Here is a 21,728-nt window from a genome sequence, read left to right as displayed (position 1 = left end):
TTATGAAACGTAATTTAACACCAGGAAGCAATTCTTGGAAATTCGCCCTCTAAACGGGTTAAATGAGGGGTGAGTTCTGAAAAATCTGTCCTAGGAGTATGAACATTTGCACAGAAAGATTTAGTAGAACGATTTTCGGAATTCATTCATTTAGTCTAGTTTACGTAAAGCCGCGAAATGAAGCTTTTTTCATCTAAATAAATAATTATTATTAATAAATAAAGAAATATATGGTTTAAAACAACCAGTTGATCAGCTATAAAAAGCTATTTTTTGTATCTACAAACGTTAAACATAGGAAAGGAAATGATTCAAAAATATTAGGTATTTGAAGAAAATACATTTAATATATTATTACATATATTTAGTATGTATCATATGGTTTAACACCGTGTGCTGCATAAAGATCCTGCCAAAACAAATACATTTCACTTTTTGGAAAGCCATTTTTAATCGTCAAATTTGTACCAATTTCTAAATACTGAAAATTTTCAGCCTCCACCGTTGGCCATTTTATATATTGCAGTGTTTCATCATCTTGTGGTGTTGGGTTTCTAAAAAAATACTGTGATATTAAGAAATAAATGAAATATAGGAGCCTAAAGTGGAGTTCAGCTGCAGGAATGCCTCTGGAATCTCAATTCAACTCTTTATAAAAACAGAAATTATAATGTGATTATATGGGCCCAATTACTTACAGGTATTTAGCAAAATTGGTGAAGAACGTCATAAATCTGTAATGAACATTGATATCTTGTTCCGAAAATTTACTCAAATCGGTATTATCAGGAATGTCCTCACTGTACCAGCGGTTAAAAATATAATTTTGTTCTTCGCCATGTCTTACAGCTCCAGAACCTAAATTGAAAATAAATAAGTCAGGTTGTTCAATGAAGTGGAATAACCCGATATACCGGATGCGTCTCAAAAGTGGCTCACCCCTATAACTTTTTTATTTTTTGAGATAAAAAAAGAGATTTAGTATCTTAGTATATGATGACATAAATTAAGATTGATTAACGTATTTAATTGTTTTTGATCACTTTCTGTTTCAGCTGAAGTGACTACAACTTTTGATTTTTAAATCACACCCTCGGTATATTTCTACTTTATTCTGCTTACTTTTCATCTACTAAATGACACTCTGAATAGAATGACATATCAGATGTCAACTTTTGACATTTTCGCATATGGTTTATTTGAAATTGCAACATGCGATCCATAACGACAATTTGACTTGAAATACCAAGTGTGGTACCAAATTATTCATAAAAAATGCTTTTTCCAGATACGCTAATGAGCCACCCTTGTTCCATTTGAAAAAATTGAGATATGATTAAAAATCCGGCACTCTAGATTGAAATTTAAAATACGATTTTTTTTTGGTTGTAACTTACCATTGAGATGTTTTTGATTATTTCCCATTTTACCACTATAAGTAAATTCATAGAAGTAAACGGGTACATAAGATGCTTGAAGTTCGGCTTGTTTTATTACAGATTTGTCAAAATCTTGGTTAGAGTGATACTACAATTTAAAAAAATATGGATAATTAATTATAACTCATATAAATTAGACAGATAATACAATTTTAACTTGTTTATCTTTACCCATCAGCTAATTAATTGTATTCAAAACTTGTATCGGGATTTTTGTTTTCAATATTACTCGGACAGTTCATAATTCGCAGAATCATTTACAAAGTAACCTAAATTTAAATAACGGGACTTAACAGTTGATAGAATATGTATTTTAAAAAAGGTGACTATAGTCTATAAAATGAATAACTTTGAATTTTAACCGTTATTTTTTACCAACATGGCAAATATAAAATCCCTCTGTCAAATAAGTTACTGATATTCTTTAAATTGAGTGCCTGAACGAATCAGGGTACCTATTCTTGAGTTTCAGGGAGTAGAACTCCCGAGAGAAGTGGGCGTGGTAATCATAAAACTGGTAGTTTCCGTATTCTTGAAAAATATTGTGGGAGGGAGTAAGAAACTGGGGAGTTGCTAGGGAGTTAAAAGTTCTCTTACTAGAAAGCGAGGGAGAGAGCAAACCTAACCCAACTTACCGTATTTATTTACGATGTTTTTTGTTTACTCGGCTGTTACAGACTTAATATTTATAGATAAAAATGTTTCTTTAAATGTGTGTAAAAATGTTTTATACAGGGTGGATAGAAATTTAAACATGTCATTTTTAAAATTAGTAAATGTGCATTTGTTTGAGAACTAAAATTAAGGTATAAAAAGAGAACATTTATCTTCTCTTAATAAAAAATCAATAAAGTTTTCTTATGTATAAATTAGGGTTATAGTAGAATATATATATATGGCTTTGAATATGGATAAAAACTTCAAAAAGTATATATATTTTTTGAACAATTTTAAATTTAGATATTAGTCGTTTTTGTTTGTACCCGCTGTATTAATGTCCTTAATTTGAAAATAATACGTCTCTGAATAATGTTTCTGTATTGACTAAAGTGCAAGACAAGCAAAAAAGCCCTTTTGTTGATCTTACCGGAGGCACAAATACTTGGGACACAAACAAATCAACCTGCATTTGCAATCGTTCCAAATTTTACGTTTTAAAGTAAATTATATCTTTAGACGCGATGTACGCAAGCCGAAGTCGCTGACCATAGAATAAGTAAGCCGCTGACTGTCAAGATTTGCTGTAATTCTATTGGTTGTACACACCGGCAACCAGCCGGCAACGCTGTTCCCCGATTCTACTTCCTCCCTTATACTTCTCGGTGCGTTCGGTACTTCAAGAATACGACATTTCGTTTTCAGGGAGGTCGAGTGAGGGAGCATTCCCCGGGAGCTCCCAGAGACCACTCCCTTCTCTCGCTTTCAAGAATAGGTACCCAGATAGGTAACTCTTTTTACTTCCGTGAAATAGAAAAGGAAAATAATAAAACAAGTGACAGTTCTTCCTCTTCTTGCAAAAATCAACACGAAATATCATAATTGTCAGAAGTAAAATGTCATCAGCTTTTGACATTTCTAAAGACAACAAAAACCAATGACTAAAGAATCCAAGGACAAATAACACCCGAGAGCAAATTGTGACGATGCCATCAAACAGTGCCGTGGCACATATTTTGCTTAACCTAGCTGTTTGAAGCAATATTTATATTTTTTGATAATTGTTTTGACTACGCCTATGGTGTATCATCCTAATTAATTACGAAAAAAACGTATTAAAATGTTAACAAAAGGTACAAAACTAGTATCGACGTATAGCGCATATCAAGTACATACAGATATTAATTGAAATTGAAGAATAATTATCGAATTCAATAAGAAAACGCTAAAAGGTTGGAGTGGACTGTTGATTTACCTATGAAACGTAACTCCTGGCTCTTTCTTATCGCTGCTGCTTTTACACTTGAAAGCTGAACAACTAATCACCATTATAATAAAGTTTATACAAAGTTTACTACACACAAACTATTAAAAATCGCTAAAATTGTCGCTGGTGACCAAATGATGACTCATTGTTTGCCACCAAAACAAAAAAAATGGTCACAAATTCTGCTGCAGCCCGTATAGGGGCGTTACATGTCCTTATATTCTTTAGTCATTGACAAAAACAAAGAAAAATGCATGGCCGCAAGTTGCTAACCTAATAAAATTAACACTAGAAAAGCCCGCGGGAACTGTCAAATTCAAAGTTATTCGCTTCACAGACTATATCAAGCGGTCATTTATGACCACTTCTCTAAACACAACTCTCTAAATTTGGGTGCCGAGCGGTCAGAATCCATTTTAGCCATAAAGTAGACCATTTTTTAAATGGAACACCCAGTATATTATTACATTTTTAGTTTCTACGATTAAAATAAAGGTAAATTTGATTAAGGTTTACCGTACTTTAATCTTACCTTTTTTGAAATATTTACGGTTTTGTAATAATGCAGTAACAATTTTAAAGCTTCATTTCTCTAGGCGTATTTACGTTTTTAAAACCAAATATTGTGTTTCTATATATATATATATATATATATATATATCTAGGTGCCGTATTTCTAAGGAAACCAAATGTAACTCAAGAAATTATGGCAAGAATAATCGCAGGAAATAGATGTGTTAGCGCACTACACAAAATTATAAAGAGTAAGAACATCTCTAGAAGTTTAAAAATCAGAATGTACCAAACAATGATACGACCAATAGTGCTGTATGCATAATATGCATGTGAAACGTGGACGTTCCATTCAAAGGAGTTCGAGGCTAGAGATTTGGGAAAGAAAAATACTGAGGAAGATTTTTGGAGGAAAGAAGATAGAAAACATATGGATCAGAAGAACAAATGAAGAATTAAAGCATCTGTATCGGGCACCGAATATAAGGGAGTAGCAAAAGCACAAAGACTGAGTTGGCTGGGACACATTGAAAGAATGGCTGAAGCAAGAATTCCTAGTATGATAATGAAACGTGAAATAGGTAGAAAGAGAAGGAGGGGTAGACCGAGAACCAGATGGAAAAAGGATGTTGAAGAGGACTTGAGAAGGATAAGAGTGGATGGGTGGAGATTAAAAGCGAAAGACAGAAACAAATGGAGAAAGATAACCAATCAAGCGATGATTGAGGCTTTTAGAGCTATTATATAATATATTGTGTTTGTATTTACCAAATATTGTGCAATAATAAAACTCATCCTACCTTATACAGAGTGTCTAGAAAATATTCTTAAAAATTACTAGCTTTATAAACGGCAATAACTGGTTTAATTTAAATGGAACACCCTATATATTTAAAGTAAATCGGGTACACAATGTGGGGTGTATACACTGTAGGGTTCCCATAAAGGCTTTTGGAAGTTCCGGATAAGTGAACTCAGAAATCCGGACAAATGAACTCTGAAATCCGGACAAAATCCGGACGTCGCAAAAAAGAAACTATAAATTTATTTATGAACTTTTATAGGACGCAAATAATAGCCCCGGAACCAACAAAATATAAATCAAAAAAAACATTCACTTTCCAGGAGTGCACCAAAAGCGAAAAATTTGAGCGCTAAAGTATAGATATGAGTACTTTCGAACATGCGTCGGTTAAGTAGAGTTGTAGCATCGTAGAGACTAAAGTATTCAACAAAGTAACTGAGAAATTAATTCAACTATGACTGTAAAATATTTTACAAAGTTAAATTATTTTTGCAGTCAGGTTTCCCGGACGCTTTTCCAAATCCGGACCGGACCGCCCAGGACACTTAATCCGGACGTATGGAAACCCTATGTAATTGTCTATCAAATTTTATTAGGCAATTTTTAGCCATCTCTTCAGGTTTTCGTAGAAAATTTATATTACTGTAATTCAAACTTTATTGATCGATATTTATCATTAAGTATGCCCATGGAATCTTAACATTATTGATTATTTTTAAAGATGTAGCAAATTTTCAAAGAGTACACATACTAATATTGTCGATATAGATCGCTTATTTCTTTAAAAAAACAAAAAAAAATATTTGTAAAAGAGGACCTATTAATATTATCCTAATATTTGAACTCCATTAATTGACTATTTGCTTTGATTAATAATTGCTCCAAATACTAGAAAATATGAATTTTGTATGTGTATTCGACAGTTTAAAAAGGCTAAGATTAAAGTGCGGTAAACTTTAATCAAATTTAACTATATTATATTTTAATTGTAGAAACTAAAAATATAATAATATAGAACGTTGATAATTTTTATTTATTTGGGACACTCTGTACCTTTTGCAATTGACGTTCCCATCACTCACAATTTCAACAAATGTAATAATTTGGCTACACTACTCAGTGTCGAAAGCGTGAACAGCCCTGTATACCCAAATGATCGAGATATATTGGATATTGGAGATTTTACCTGAACTCCAGCTAATTTATTGTCTTCAAAATTTTTATCAGGAGTGTAAAACTTTTTAATAGATTCCCCAACAGTTAATAATTCATCAGAGTTACCAATATGCATATCAAAAGGTACTACATATCTGGTATTGTTGTCATATTCTTTGAGAGTTCGATGAAAGGTTCCTAAAAATAATGAAATATATTTAAATTTCGTAATATCCCGTATATTGAACTTTTTGATTGCCGCCAGTAAATAGCACATTACAGTAACAGAATCGGTAAGCTCTTGCATAGCTGCCTTTCTAATTTTATTCAAAAAGGCTAAAGATATATATAATGTCGGATAGACTCAATAATTTGTTGTTTTATTTTACGTTGTCAATACATTTTAGGAGTTGAAATTAGAGTAGTAGGAGTAGTAGTAGTAGTAGTAGGAGTTAAAAAGAAAAAAAATTAAAGAGCTCCTTAAAATGAAGCAAATTGTTTATTTTCGGTAGCTTCTACGAATTCCGTTTGGAGTTATAAAATATAACTTCTACATACATAGAAGTTATAAGTAGTAAATACAACAGGCGAGTTATCTATCTAGCCACGCATCCCGTTGACCCTGATCCGGTTGAAGTTGTCTCCTCTTGGTCCGGGCGTTAAGCTAAGACCACCCCACGCTCCACAGTTTGTTTTGAAAAACTAGGAGGAAGTTACTACTATATTAACAAATAATTTTTAATTGATTATTAATCTAAATAATTTTAATTTTAAAGACATTACTGCATTTTTCCAAACAACATATTTTCATGTTAATTAATCACGCAGTGTCAAAAATTAAATTTGGTGATTTGATTTGAAATTTTGTCATGTCTCCTACCCGTAAGACATGACCACAGAAAATAGAGGATGCCTATGACGGACAGGATAGTCCCATTCGGCATCGTTATACGTCTTGATCCACGACACTACAACCAGGGACAAGACAGTGGGATGCTCCACTCAGCCAAAGTGCTAAAGGGAATTCTTCCTAGCACCTGACTAGGAGTTACCCCACTAATGACGAGGTCTCGCATCTCCTAGAGAAAGATTTTGATATGTCATAATACACTGTGATCAAACACCTACCTCGCCTTGAATATTCATCAGCATTTTCAACTACTTTGTCTAGTGAATATATTTGTTAAAATTGAGATTGGCATTTATAGTGTAATGGTGGTTGACCCTGTATAAGTAAATATCTTTATACCCCATATTTATACACCCTGTATAATGTTTAAAAAAGTATGGTTTTGTTTAAATTTTACTTACGGGAGAGCATAAACAAACTTTCCTCTGCATTAAATCCGATTAATACAGGAACTCTATAAAAAGATCCATTTTCAAAAGCTTCGTATTGAAATTTCGTTAAGAAAGCAGTTTCAGATTCTTCCTCGATTACTGGACTGTAATAAAACCCTTTCGAAATTTGAAAATTGCCAGGAAACTCCTAAAGCCAAACAAAAATAGTTCTGTCGATAACTAGTAATAAATTTCACTTGGAATTCAAAAGCTTATTAGGACATTTTTTGTCCATATTTTTGCTATCATTTTCTGAACAAAACTACATAGAAACATATAAAATTATTAAAAAGTAAACACTTTAGAGGAAGAGAAACCAATATCAAATATATAATTATTACAAAATCCGTATAGTATAGTTTTTGTGTTTTGAAATTTAGTGCATCAAAAATATTAATAACTCTGACCAACAGCGTGTTATATAGAAGCAACACAACTTCATTTTCAGTGCAGATTAAGAAAACACGATGAAAAGCAACATTATCTGGTAAAGTTATGCAGGGTCGCTGTTATATATGGAAACGGTCGATTATTAGGTAAAATATATAGGTAAAATAAAATGAATATGAGGTACCGCAAAAAGTTAAATATAAAAGTTATAGAGTTTATAAATATCCATTAGCGGGTAATAAATTTAAGTATACAGGGTCGGGGTCATAAAGTCGTGGCACATCAAAGTTTCATTTTTTTAAATGGAACCCCCTGTATATTATTGCATATTTCGTCGGTTCTTCCTTCAATTCTAAATCAAAATGCGCACACTGTGCCTCAAACCAACCATTGCCGAGTTATTGACTTTTGAAAATATCACTTAAACAATTTGATTTAATTAATTTCGATATGTTCAGTTTTATTTAACGATGCCATTCTGCCGAAACTGTGATACTTAATGATATTTGACATTAGTTCTCAAATTAGCATTTATATAGATGTATAAAATGAGAGTATATCGAGTCTGGAAATTACAAAATTTTCATTTAACATTTCAATTCTTCAATTTATGTACATTGTGTATTACGAATATTGCTTAAAATTGAAGGAAGAATTGAAATATGAAATAATATACAAGGGGTTTCACTTAAAAAAAAAGTTTGATGTGACACAACTTTATGACCCACCCTGTATACTTAAATTTACTAGTAGCTAATAGGAATTTAAAAACTCATTACAACAGTATCACAGTTTCGGCAGAATGGCATGTTAAATCAAACCAAACGCATCGAAATTAATTAAATCGAATTGTTTAAGTTATATTTTCAAAAGTCAATAACTCGGAAACGGTTGCTTTGAGGTACATTGTGTATATTTCGATTTTTGCTTAGAATTGAAGGAAGAATTGATAAATGTAATAATATATAGGGGGTTCTATTTAAAAAAATAAAACTTTGATGTGCCACGACTTTATGAACGACCCTGTATACTTAAATTTATTACTCGCTAAGAGATATTTAAAAATCCTATACCTTTTATATTTAACTTTATGCGGTACCTCCTATATTTTACCTAATAATCAACCGTTTCCATACATAAAAGCAACCCTGTATATTAAATAGAATAATAGTTTTTTGAACTAGGTAGGTTGATTTAAGATAAACAATTAATTAATGCATTTTTATGAAAAAAGAAATAAGCAGAATGTCCCATTTAGAAAATCATAAGTTTGAGTCACATTTCGGAAATGACAGCTAGCAATAACGGAACAGTGTTTACGCCGTTGGAACTCTGTGGGACACATTTTTCAACTTTTCGATGTTAGAAGATAAACGAGATACAAAGGGGGTCGAAAAATGTAACAATTTCAAATTCGCCTTATATTTTAGGAACTAAGAAGGCCCGGACAAATCTGACTGTAGCATCTTTAGTTTCATAAAAAATAGCATATTGATGTGAAAACCGCATCTTTGTATCTCTGCTCATAAAACACTAAAAAAATGGGACACGCTGTACTCATTTTAGTTGTAACAATCTCTAAGGGCGCAAACATAGTGAGGCATCTCGATGCGATGCTCGCCAAGATGCTGGCCGCGCTGCTCGCCAGGATGGTAGCCGCGATGCATCCTACGCGCACTGTTTTAAAACGGCGAGTAAGTGCGCGTAGGATGCCATCGCGACTATAGTACAAACATAGTGCGGGGCATTTCATCTCGACGCGATGCGCGCCATTCACCTCTGATGCTGAATCAAACATGTACAAATTTATGCGTCAAAACTAGTAGTGGGAACTATCGAATGAATACTATCGAAACATTCGATAGTTGCAATTCATTCGAATAATTCGATAGCTAGTAAAAAAACATTCGTTGAAAACTATTCGAATAAAAATTATCGAATAGATGCGTCATCTGCCTTGAAATATTGTATTCTAGTAATTCGGCAGCAAAAACCATTCATTTATAAAATTCATTCATTTAGAAAATTCATTTATTCGTCAGGATCGATTATAATAAAATATTAACTGGATTTTAGTTGTAGCCCGGCGACGTAGGTTTCTTTCCGAAAAACCCGGTCGGTGGCAATGCTATGAAAGAAGCCGGCATCTTTGATTTTTTGTGGAGTCAGATAAAGATAAGGACACACTATTTTTTTTATTGAGGTGCTAGTATTTACACAGAAAATACATTATGAAGGGCGCTGTTGCCATATATTGGTATTAGTCTCGGTAATAATTAATATTAGCAAAGAATATTATTGTTTGGCTTTAGTTAGTTAGGGATAGTATGTCTATATATTTTATATTTTTTTATTAATATTCTGTTGTTACACTGCAATAATACTTGTTATTTTGGATGTAGGAAAATTATTTTTAATGTGTTTAAGCAAAGACTGGTTTAATAAATAATAATAACAGTAATAATTTGTTATACCTATTAACAACAAAATTTGAAATCATTTAATATAAACATTTTTTTTAAGTAGTAGCAAAATATAAACAACAAATTTGATGTCAAAATTATTTATATTAGATCCTATTTAAAAATAATATAGTCTCTCAATTTTTTGTGGCAACGTTGGTTTATTAAATAATAATAATTACAGAACTAATTTGTTATATTAACAACAAATTTTAAAATCATGAAATATAAACATTTATTAATTTTCTAAGCGTGCAGTGTAATGCAAGGAAAATATAAATAAAAATTAGAAATCAAAATTATTTATATTCGGTACTTTATATTACTATTTAATAATAATAATATTTACTTTTACTGGTATTTACTTACTAAAAAATAAATGAAATATTTCTTCGCAAAAAACTACATGTAAGAGAATTAGCATAAACAAAATACAAACATCGTTAACTTTTTTTTAAATTGGCACGTGTAAAACTTTTAATTTAATTTTCTCACCCCATAGTCTGAGTTCGATAACCATTTACTTAACCACATTAATTAATATAATTATTAAGTTCAACTAATTCATATTATTAAAACATCTAAAATACAAATATGTATTTTTAAAATTAATTGTAAGTTCATCTCATCTCTCTTAAAAATTGCTACTTCTCAAAATTTCCCATTAAAAAATAGACCATATACCATATAAAATTAAATAATTGAAAGATCGGGCTACGGAAAATCACACAAACTTTCGGAAAAATTTTGACCACCTGCACACGCACACAATCGTCAATTAAAAAAACTACTATTTTAGTATTTTAAATATTTTAATAAACGCAAAAATAGCACAGTATTTATAAGGCGAAGTTATAAAAATTTGGAAGAACTAATAATGCACTGACGCACACAAAAATCAAACGAATACTAAATTTCATTTATCAAAAACATTCGATAGTCGTGGCTCAACGATAACCATTTAGTCGCACGGCGAGGTTGTCACATATGCTTTAGTATACAAATGAATGAATGATTTTATTCGAATAAAATCATTCGATAGTTGAAATCATTCATTCAGTAACCATTCGATAGTCTAATTCAATCGATAGTTCCCATCGCTAGTCAAAACATACTGGAGCCTCGCACCTCGCCACGCACCTATATGTTCAGCGCGATGCTTCCAAGGAAACAAAATTTTTGTTTTTTACGAGAAGCGGACGCGGATGCCTGAAACTTTACATTTGATTGGTCGGTTTAGGATCACAATTCGTTGAGCATATGTCGAACTAGAGTCGGGTGGAATAAAATGTTTACAATACTAATATTTAATTTATCACCAACAATGTAATAACCTTGATTCTACAGGTTTCGGCAATAGTGCGTCGGGCATCTGCAGTTCTAATAATAAAAAACTTATGAATTTTGTAGTCCAGACATAAAGTATGTATTAGGATGAAGGAAATATTTGAACTCCTAAAGGGTGGCTCAAAAAAGTGTGAGTGGATCGCGAATATTTTTTTAAATGGAACACCTATACGGGGTGGCGCAACTCATTCGCCTCGGTTGATTATACGAAAACGGAAATATGTAGAAACAAAATATTTTATCGGCATATGTGGGAAGACCATGTGCATAATTTAAAATTATTTTGAAATGTACAGGGTATGTCAGAACTAAGATTTACACCAAAGTTATATTTTTTCTTATGGAACACCCGGTATTTTATTTCATATTTGGATCCTTGGACACAAAATAAGGCCTTTATTATAAGGGTTATTATATATTAATATGTTTACAAACTTTGCTTTTTGAGATATTTAAAGATATTTAAATATGTATGCTACCATGGAATAGATTATCAACACCCTGTACATTACTTTTTAGAATTCTTGTGCTGAGTTTAAAGATAGAGAAATAAACTTTACAGAAAAATTATATTGCTGCCTTAAATTTATACAGGGGTACCAAAAATTGATGATTTATTTTAAATATTTATTTTACATAAAAACCTTGTTATTTCAAATACAACCTGTATTTTTTAAAATAAATCGAAACAGATTCAAATGCTTTTTGAAACTATTATTAGGGTATCTTATACCTATCTAGCAAAAAAAAATGGCAACAAAGAGGGCTGATGTCGTCATGGCAAGTTTCTAGTGACAGTAGCTTTTTTCAAAATCGAAATTAGTTTATGGACTTTATTTATTTATAGCAAGTACTTTAATCGCTAGTTGATTAAAAAAAGTATATCATTAATATTGCAAATTATATTTTATCCTCTCGTAGTATATGTCTTTTTAATTTTTTGATGATGTAACGAGCACTTTGTTTACTCACTTGTTTCGTCGAAATGCTTGAATCCATTTTTGCTTTTGGTTAAATCGGTGTGAGAAATTATGAAGCTATAAAATTTTGTTTCGGGAAAGTTGAATATCCGGGAAACTTGAGTTATTGAATGTATGTAATTGCACCCAACAACGCCCTAAGTACGCTCTCCTTTACGCGTTAACATTTTTTCGGCAATTTTATTAACATTTGAAATTGTCACAACACAGCACGACGCGCGACGCCTAGTTCGAATTCTTTTTCATTTATTTCTTATTACCCGAAACAGCGTTACATCACACAAACCTCGTACCTGAGTGTTTTATCTCTTTTTTTGTCTCAATAACTGCACTAACAAACAACTAAAATACTTAAGTATTATAACCAAACCACGATTTCAATATTATTCTATGCGATGACACATGGCGGCGACGTGAAATAGGTAGGGATAATATCTGATTTTTGCCGTTGTAGCGCTGCGGTCGGAATTTGTTGAAATCAACTGAAATGCAACAAGTGCCTATACTAATTAATTAATTAATAACTACTTTATATAAACTGGTGTTTAATAAAACGGCGATGGTAAATGCTTCAGTATGCCTACGCGCACCTATTCGCCGTTTTAAAACAGTGCGCGTAGGATGCATCGCGGCTACCATCCTGGCGAGCAGCGCGGCCAGCATCTTGGCGAGCATCGTATCGAGATGCCTCACTATGTTTGTGCCCTAAGAGTCTTCGGGGACCAATACTTCGTATTATGAGATTGCATAAAATACTTACAATCTTTTTTGTCAAATTTTTTGAGGCTCCGTCGATTTCTTTACCAGTCACACTTTGCAAATATTCCAGAAGTTGAGTTGAATTCCTGTTGTTTGTATTGAAGTCAGAATTTAAGATGCCTGCAGTTCGATAAGATATTTCAACTTGATCTCTTTGATAAGCCCAGGGACTTAAAGCGGAACCACTTTCCAAAATAGCTGCCCTAAAAAGACCTAGAAAAACATTAAATATATCAATATATAACCATGTGCTATATCCACCACCTAAATACCATACGATCGTGAAAAAAAAAACGGCGTCAAAGACGGCTGGGAAATGACAATCGATGATAATTTTTGCGAGGTCAATCTCTAGACGACATTTACTAAAAATTTACATAAAACTTGTCAAAAATTCACACTAATTATAGAAAGATTAAAAAGAATAGAAGTAAATGATGTCTATAATTTGACCTCGCCAAAATTATTGTCGATAGTTATACCTCAGCCGACTTTCTGCAGTTTTTTTTCGATAGTATGGCATAAGAAATCCTATGTATAATGATTAAAAATGTAAAAGCCTAAATGAATGAATCATACAGTCTGTTGCATCGTCGACCTGAACATAGTAGAACATCCCATTAAATTTTAAAAATGATGAATGAAGTTTTCCCCTTTTTAATTTACAGAAAAATATATTAAAGAGACTTTTTAAAGAAAAAAAAACTTTTTAAAGAACTCCTTAATGGTGTTATAAAAAATAAAAGAATACTGTAAATTAATTAAAAAATAATAATCCCGTACTGATTGGAATAACAAACATACCACCTTCAAATCAAAAAATAATTTTAAAACAAATATTTTTTTAATGTCATATTGACTTTATACCACGGAGGGTATAATCGCCTAATAATAATAATATCTAATAATTAAGATATTAATAATAGTGAACAAGAAACGATGATTCAGTGAAGTCATGGTAGGCTTTGGAAAAAAGTTGCTTTTCGCGTAATAGTATAAACGTCAAATTGTGATTAGATCAACATTTTGATAGTCTTAGCATCGTTTTTTTATATTTTAAATTGTTTTTCAAAATGCCTTTATTATTTGAAGTAGTTGAAGTTGTTGGCATTTTGAAAAAGCAATCAATAGATAAAAAACGCTGCTAAGAATATCAAAATGTTGATCTAATAACAATTTGACGTTTATACTATTACGTCAAAAGCAACTTTTTTCCAAAGCCTACCATGACTTCACTGAATCATCGTTTCTTGTTTACTATTATTAATATCTTAATTATTAGATATTAATACATCTGATATGATATTCTGGTATATTGTCGATCTTAAAATAAAATAACTGTTTCTATCTTATTTTTAGGTTAGAATGGGCATAATCAAGAGGGCTACTGATACCGTGTTGTAAAAGTAAGGTAATTAAGGGCTTATTTTTTGGTATTTATTATAATTTTGCTAATATCTTCGGTTTGAAAGAAGATATCAAGATGCGGTTTTCGCTGACTTTTTAAGCTTTTACTACTCTTTACTACCAGCAAAATTAGCACATACTATCGTATTTAATTTTTTTCAAAAAACGCGCAATGTTTGTTAATTTCTAAGACAACACCCCCTAGCGTCTACGTTCAAAAGCTTATTATTATTGTTTATATGGTACAATATATAGCAAGAAACGCTCTTTTAAACGAGTCCTCGCTTGTTGGATTCCGATCATCCAGTCCAGAGTTATTAATATTCAAATAAAAACATATCTAACCTTCCCCCACCACTTTATTTTGGTAGATAGAGGAAAATGGCTTTAACAAAAAATATTCAAAATTTACTGAAGATTATGAAGCTGTTACTTACAGTACACCTTATCTAGGCAAAATTATGTAAAAACTCCATTTTCTTATTTCTTGTTGCAGTTGTGCCCCCTAGCGGTCGTTCTACAATCTTGAAAATAATTTCCAGCAATTTCCCATAGCCTCTTTAGTTATAAATATTTTTTTCCGCAGCCGCTACGGCTAATACTTTCCGAGATACAGCCGAGAGCTATTCTTAGTGGGACACCCTGTACATTACTTTTCAGAGTTAATTCTTGTGTTGACTTTGAAGCGAGAGAAATAAACTTTACTAAAAAAAATATTGCTTTCTTAAATGTATACAGGGGTATCAAAAATTGCTGGTCTATTTTAAATATTTTTTTTACATAAAAACTTCGTTATTTCAAATGCAACACTATGTATATTTTTAAATAAGTCGAAGTAGATTTAAATGCTCCTTCAAACTATATTAGGGCTTCCTATAACTATCTGGCTCAGATTTTGAATAAAAAGCGATTTTTCAATAAAACTGTAATCAAGATGGCTGGGGTCGCCATCCGCCATGGCAATTTGCTAGTGAGATCGAGTTAGATTTTCAAAGTCGACATAAGTTTATGGTCTTTATTTAAATTTATAACAGGTTATTTTTATTTAATTTACCTACAATAAGATTAACAAGTAAATATTATTATTTTATTAAGAAAATCGAAGCAGTATCTGCTAGCGGAAGGAATGGATATGTTACTAGTGATTTTATTTTCTTTTTATTTTCTGAAGGGTTTATGCTCAAAGATATCCAAATAGGAATTTTCGTAACAAGCGTTTCTTTGAAAAACTACTTGTCCTATTTCGCAGAGCTGATAGTGTGGTATATGAAAACCTATTAGGCAGAAACCTGTCGTTGGAAGTGAAGAAAATGAATTTGCCTTAATTGGTTCTTTTATAAAAAAATCCAATATATCCAGAAGTCATCGTAATATAAATCAAGAAGTACTTTATTTTTCTTGATAAAATAATAAATAACTTACTTATTAAACTATTGTAGGTAAATGAAATAAAAGAAAACTGTTATAAATTTAAATAAAGTACATAAACTAATGTCGATTTTAAAAATAGCTACTAACTGTCATTAGCAAATTGTCATGGCGACCCCAGCCATATTGATTACAATTTTATTGAAAAATCGCTTTTTATTCAAAATCTGAGCCAGATAGGTATTATAGGCTTAGAGAATCCTAATATAGCTTAAAAGAGCAGTTAAATCCGCTTCGACTTTAAAAAAATAAATGTGCTGCATTTGAAATAACGAAGTTTTTATGTAAAATAAATATTTAAAATAGACCAGCAATTTTTGATACCGCTGTATACATTTAAGGAAGCAATACAATTTTTTAGTAAAGTTTATTTCTCTGGCTTCAAGGTCAGCACAAGAATTAACTCTGAAAAGTAATGTACAGGGTGTTGATAAACTTTTTTATTATAGCATACATATTTAAATATCTTTAAATATCTCAAAACCCAAAGCATTTAAACATATTAAACCCTTATAATAAATGCCTTATTTTATGCCCAAGAATCCAAAAATGAAATAAAATACCGGGTGTTAATAAAATAATACCATAAGAAAAAATATAACTTTGGTATGGATCTTAGTTCTGACACACCCTGTACATTTGAAAATAATTTTAAATTATGCACTTATTATTGACTCACTACATACATCCAGAAAATTTGTTTCTACATCTTTCCGTTTTCGTATAATCAACCGAGGCGAATGAGGTGCGCCACCCTGTATATAGTAAAGAAGACTAATATTAACAAAGATCATCGAAAAATAATAAATGAAAATTAATTAAGTATTCAGTTACCAAGTGGAAGATGAAAAAGAAGTAAGTACCATCAGAATGCTTAGAGAAATAGTAGAAAAACAGTAAAATCCTACCGTTACTTGGTGAATTTTGAAGAAGCATAAGTCAGCTAAATATTCCGACCAAGTATTATGAACGGGGTGAAGAACGTTAGGACAAATAATCTCTATTTTATAATTAAGAAGTGTAGTGTTTAATGTTTAATAACTAAATTTTCTTATCTACAAAATATATTTGATTTTTTAAAGATTCTATTGTGTTTACATTGCACTTTTTGTAACTTTTCATAGCCAATATAACTTAGGATATTTTTGACAGATCTCTGCAGAAAAAAAATCATTTATAGATTTGGCATATTGACCATAACATGTGATTATTATGTTTGTTTCACCAGGACCGGATTATTTTAAATTTTCGTCTAATTTTTACTATATTCAGGTCCTTGTAACATATGAAGATATTAAAGTAATATATTACCTTCTGATAATGGACTCAGCAACAAATAGGAAACTGAGGCAGCACCAGCGCTTTGCCCGAAAATGGTAACCTTTTCCGGATCGCCACCGAAATATTTAATATTTCGCTGCACCCACTGTAAAGCTAACAATTGATCCTTCATACCAGCATTACCGGGAATTATACTATCACCAGTAGACAAAAATCCTATGGAAAAAAATATCAGTTAATGTTTAATACTAATCAAACGCCGGAATAACCGCTAATAGTTTTAATTTAAGTTGACGTATCATCTGAAATACCCTAAATCACAGATATATACAGCACGTCTGCTGGATCTGTGTCTATGAAAGGAATGCGGACAAAAAACGTTTAAATAAACAGCAATATATTTTATACGTCGACTTGACGAGTACGTCACCGCAAATCGCTCCGCCCACTCATTTTATTGGCCACTTGCAAATTTGTCGAATTTTTATTGATGGGACGCGTCGTCTAATTTTTTACGAAAAACATCGAGAGAATATCGTTTCCCCTCTCACGGATACCCCGTAGCTACAGAACGGACAGACGTACGGTATCTGTGCCTAAATGCAACTTTTGATTTTGTTCCACAAAAAAAGTGTATATCTTTCTTTTTCATATCTTTGACTGAGACTTAAATTCCAGTTTATCAGTGCCGTTCTAATTTTATTCAAAACTTGTAAAAATATAATATAGGGTAGACGCAATAATTCGTAGATTTTGTTTTACGTTGCCAATAAATGTTAGTAGTTAAAATTAAAATTGTTAAAAAGTATATGTTTCTAATAAAAATAGATAAGTTATAAATATTATTTAATAACACAAACATCAGATACGCTACTGAAGCACATAAATATTATCGCAAATTGATGTATGTAAATTATTTTTGACAAGTATCTAGTAAATCGAAGCAAAAATGCAAGAAAAAGATATAATTATTTAATTCTAAATGAATTTCATAAATGATGGGTTTACTACATAGTATACAGGGTGTCCCATTTTCGTGTGTTCGTTTATGAGTAGAGCTACAAAGATGCGGTTTTCACATCACTGTGCTACCTTTTAATGAAATTAAAGTTGCTTCACAAATTTAGAGGGCAATTACAATTGCACAATTTACACTGAAATACAGGACGAATTTGAAAATGTTACATTTTTCGACTCACTTCGTATCTCGGTTATCTTATTATAAAGGTGAAAAGTGAGTCCCATAGATTTTTTCACGTAGAATTAGTGGCGTTTCATTCAGACTAGATTTTTGCTACGAGCTGTCATTCTTGAAATATGACCCAACCTTTTGTTTTTTTTTAATGGGATACCCTGTATATTAAATTTTTATTATATTTGCCTTGTTAAGAGCTTTCTAAGAATATACTTTCTAAAACTCAGTACTTACTTTCATATACAAGGAATACAAGGTAAAAAATGCATTATTTAACATTTTAATATAGGTGGCCGGTTTAAAATAGTTAATCAAAACAATCATTTTGATGTAGGCAGAGGAATAAAGTTCGAGAAAAAAAATTATAAACTGGTCTGTTAAAATTTAAACGAAATCTAGAAATACAAAATCGAATAGTGTTCAGCTATGCTAATAAACATTAAACGAAATTTGCGAAACTCTTACCAAATGGCCCAAGTCTATAATTGATTGCAATCATTATGACGCCATATTCCATGAAGAACTGTGGACCAACTCCGACTTCTAATATTCCAGCTCCTTCCACAAACCCTCCACCGTGAATGAAGAACATGACGGGTAGACCAGCAGAGGCATTTGATGCTAAATCCTTAGTTATCAAAAATGCAATGATTTATTACAAGCAGTTATGTATGTTCTGTTAATTATTGTGTAAATATACTTTAAAATTCTAAAATTAATTGTTATGCTGAGAGAAATTAATTACTATTTAATTTACGTCTTTTAATTACTATTTAATACTCACTGGGGAGGGGGGTCAAAAAATGCAACATTTTCAAATTCACCCTGTATTTCAGGAATTGAGAAGGTTAGGACAAATCTGTGCTATCTCTCTATCTCTACCCTTTTTAATTTCATAAAAAAGTAACATAGTGATGTGAAAACCGCATTTGTGTATTCCTATTCATAAACGATAAATCCCATAAAACGCACAAAAATGGGACACCATAAAATACATAAAATACAAGAATCAAGAAGTTTAACCAATATAAAATAAACAGTAAACACACTGGTATTTCTATCATGGTAGTATAAGAGGATATGAAAACTTTTCTAAAACCAAGGTCTAAAACATAACAAATAAATCTATTTACCACTGGCGTATATAGATTGAGAAGCAAGCAATCCTCAGTTTCTAAATCGCTATCAAATGGCACTTGGTAACAGTAACCCTTTTCTTCGGTAGCGTCGAATATATCGTCCCATGGTTCCACAGCTTTAGGTGGCTGAAAACGGTTAGTTCGTTAGGTTTTGAAAGAAAATCATTCACTATAGTAAGTCCCAGTCAATATATTTGAAAAGATATACGATACGCTTAAAAATTAAAAAATAAAATAATAATTAATTAATATAGGCTATGCTAAATTATTTCTCTCTTACTGAATAAAAATATATTAACTTCGTTTTAGAAATAATAATCAAGTAACCAGAGGACCTAATATCGCATTCATAAATGCTTTTTTATGAATAGTTTGCTATGTAAGAAATAACGGTTACTTTCTAATACCTATCTATGTTTTTTCTTATTTCGCTTATTTACCTGGAATCTTAACTCGTTAATCGGATTTTGACCATATCTAACACCAAGAAACGAGCTATAATTTACGCCATTTCTAGTTGTTTGTAAAATTCCCCTTATTTTTCCATCCGCTGTTTCTACTACAGTATCACATTGGGACGATCCAAACTAAAAAATAAAAAAGAAAAAATAAGAGGTATAAATTCTAGGGTAAAATTATTCAATAATTACCAAAAAGAAAATAAGAGTCAATAATCCAAAATGTGACATTATACCCTGAAAAAGACACACCTTTAAAATACCAATTTATTTTTTTCAATTAATTCATATGTTATTGATAAACTGAAGTATTAACAACAATATTTATATAATTTGAAACCGATAACACTATCGACTGAAATATTGCTTGTCATGCTAAAACTTGTTTACAGGGTGGTCCGAATTCGAGAAACTTATACGGGCAATGACTAAAAAATATAAGGATATGTAACGCCCTATACGGGCTGCAGCAGAATTTGTGACTTTAGAGACCTTTCTTTTGGTGGCAAACAATGAGTCATCATTTAGTCACCAGCGACAATTTTAGCGATTTTTAATAGTTTATGTGCAGTAAACTTTGTATAAACTTTATTACAATGGTGATTAATTGTTCAGCTTTCAAGTGTAAAAGCAGCAGCGGTAAGAAAAAGCCAGGAGTTGCGTTTCATAGGTAAATAAACAATCCACTCCAACTTTTTACCGTTTTCTTATTGAATTCGATAATTATTCTTCAATTTCAATTAACATCTATATGTACTTGATATGTGCTATATGTCGGTACTAGTTTTGTACCTTTTGTTAACATTTTAATACGTTTTTTTCGTAATTAATTAGGATGATACACCATAGGCGTAATCAAAACAATTATCAAAAAATATAAATATTGCTTTAAACAGCTAGGTTAAGAAAAATATGTGCCACGGCACTGTTTGGTGACATCGGCACAATTTGCTCTCGGGTGTTATTTGTCCTTGGATTCTTTAGTCATTGTATATGGGGCAGTATGATCTGCAAATAAAATTATTTTAAAATGCTTCGTTTCGGAGATACAGGGTGTAGAAGTTTCATTTTTATTTCGAGTTTTTCCAAATAATTTCTGAACTAACGTCGATATTTAGATGAAAATTAGTGTCTGGGTATTTTGACATGAGAAATTCGATTTCGGTGTCAGTATGACTCCTACTATAGGGGGCGCCACCTACATATTTTTTAGCTGTTTTGAAGAGTAATAACGTTTCGTACGTACCTGTATTACACTACTGAGTGAAAAAATATACATCTCCGTAATTTTTTACGCAAAAAAGTTCTCTTGAAAAAAATCGGTACGAGTAATGCTTCTCAAGATATTTGGAATTAAAATAGCCAATACATGTCATAATTGACAGAAATTATACATGTTCAATATACGAAAGCATCAATAATTTTTGCAAGTTATCAATACTGAGTGAATTTTTGATGTCTAGAAAATGTCATTTAAAAATGGTCATATTTCAAGATCTTATATATATTTCAAAGATTTTGATCAATGCAGATAAAAATAACCTTGAGAAGTAGAAAAATAATATATAAACAATGATTTTTTATATAATAATTTTATCTGTCAAAACCACTTTTATTTATATCGAAATGTAAAATAAGAGTTATTTAAACCGTTAAAGAAAAATACATCTTGTTTTGGCTCACCCTATATACCATGCAATATAAT

General features: G+C 31.3%; 1 protein-coding gene across 2 annotated transcripts; it reads right to left on the bottom strand.

Annotated features, from left to right (window-relative positions):
* Window positions 1–325: 325 nt before the first annotated feature.
* Window positions 326–20,339, bottom strand: LOC115877163 (acetylcholinesterase-like). Of its 2 annotated transcripts, XM_030893320.1 has the most exons (11): window positions 20,216–20,339; window positions 20,006–20,152; window positions 19,560–19,691; window positions 18,892–19,054; window positions 17,262–17,447; window positions 13,117–13,328; window positions 7,148–7,325; window positions 5,868–6,034; window positions 1,398–1,527; window positions 699–858; window positions 326–554 (listed from the first exon to the last, which is right to left on the bottom strand). In XM_030893320.1, the coding sequence occupies exons 1-11, from the start codon at window positions 20,252–20,254 to the stop codon at window positions 365–367; spliced, it is 1,704 nt and encodes a 567-aa protein (XP_030749180.1). In that variant the 5' UTR covers window positions 20,255–20,339; the 3' UTR covers window positions 326–364. The 2 variants fall into 2 exon arrangements, with proteins under 2 accessions (XP_030749180.1, XP_030749181.1); XM_030893321.1 differs by lacking the exons at window positions 5,868–6,034; window positions 7,148–7,325.
* Between the last annotated feature and the right edge of the window lie 1,389 nt (window positions 20,340–21,728).

This window comes from Sitophilus oryzae, unplaced genomic scaffold (genome assembly GCF_002938485.1).
Source record: "Sitophilus oryzae breed Bouriz unplaced genomic scaffold, Soryzae_2.0 scaffold_1442_pilon_pilon, whole genome shotgun sequence".
NCBI classification, from domain to species: domain Eukaryota; kingdom Metazoa; phylum Arthropoda; class Insecta; order Coleoptera; family Curculionidae; genus Sitophilus; species Sitophilus oryzae.
The sequence above is the reverse complement of the archived record's forward strand: the minus strand, read 5'-3'. Positions and strand labels throughout refer to the sequence as shown.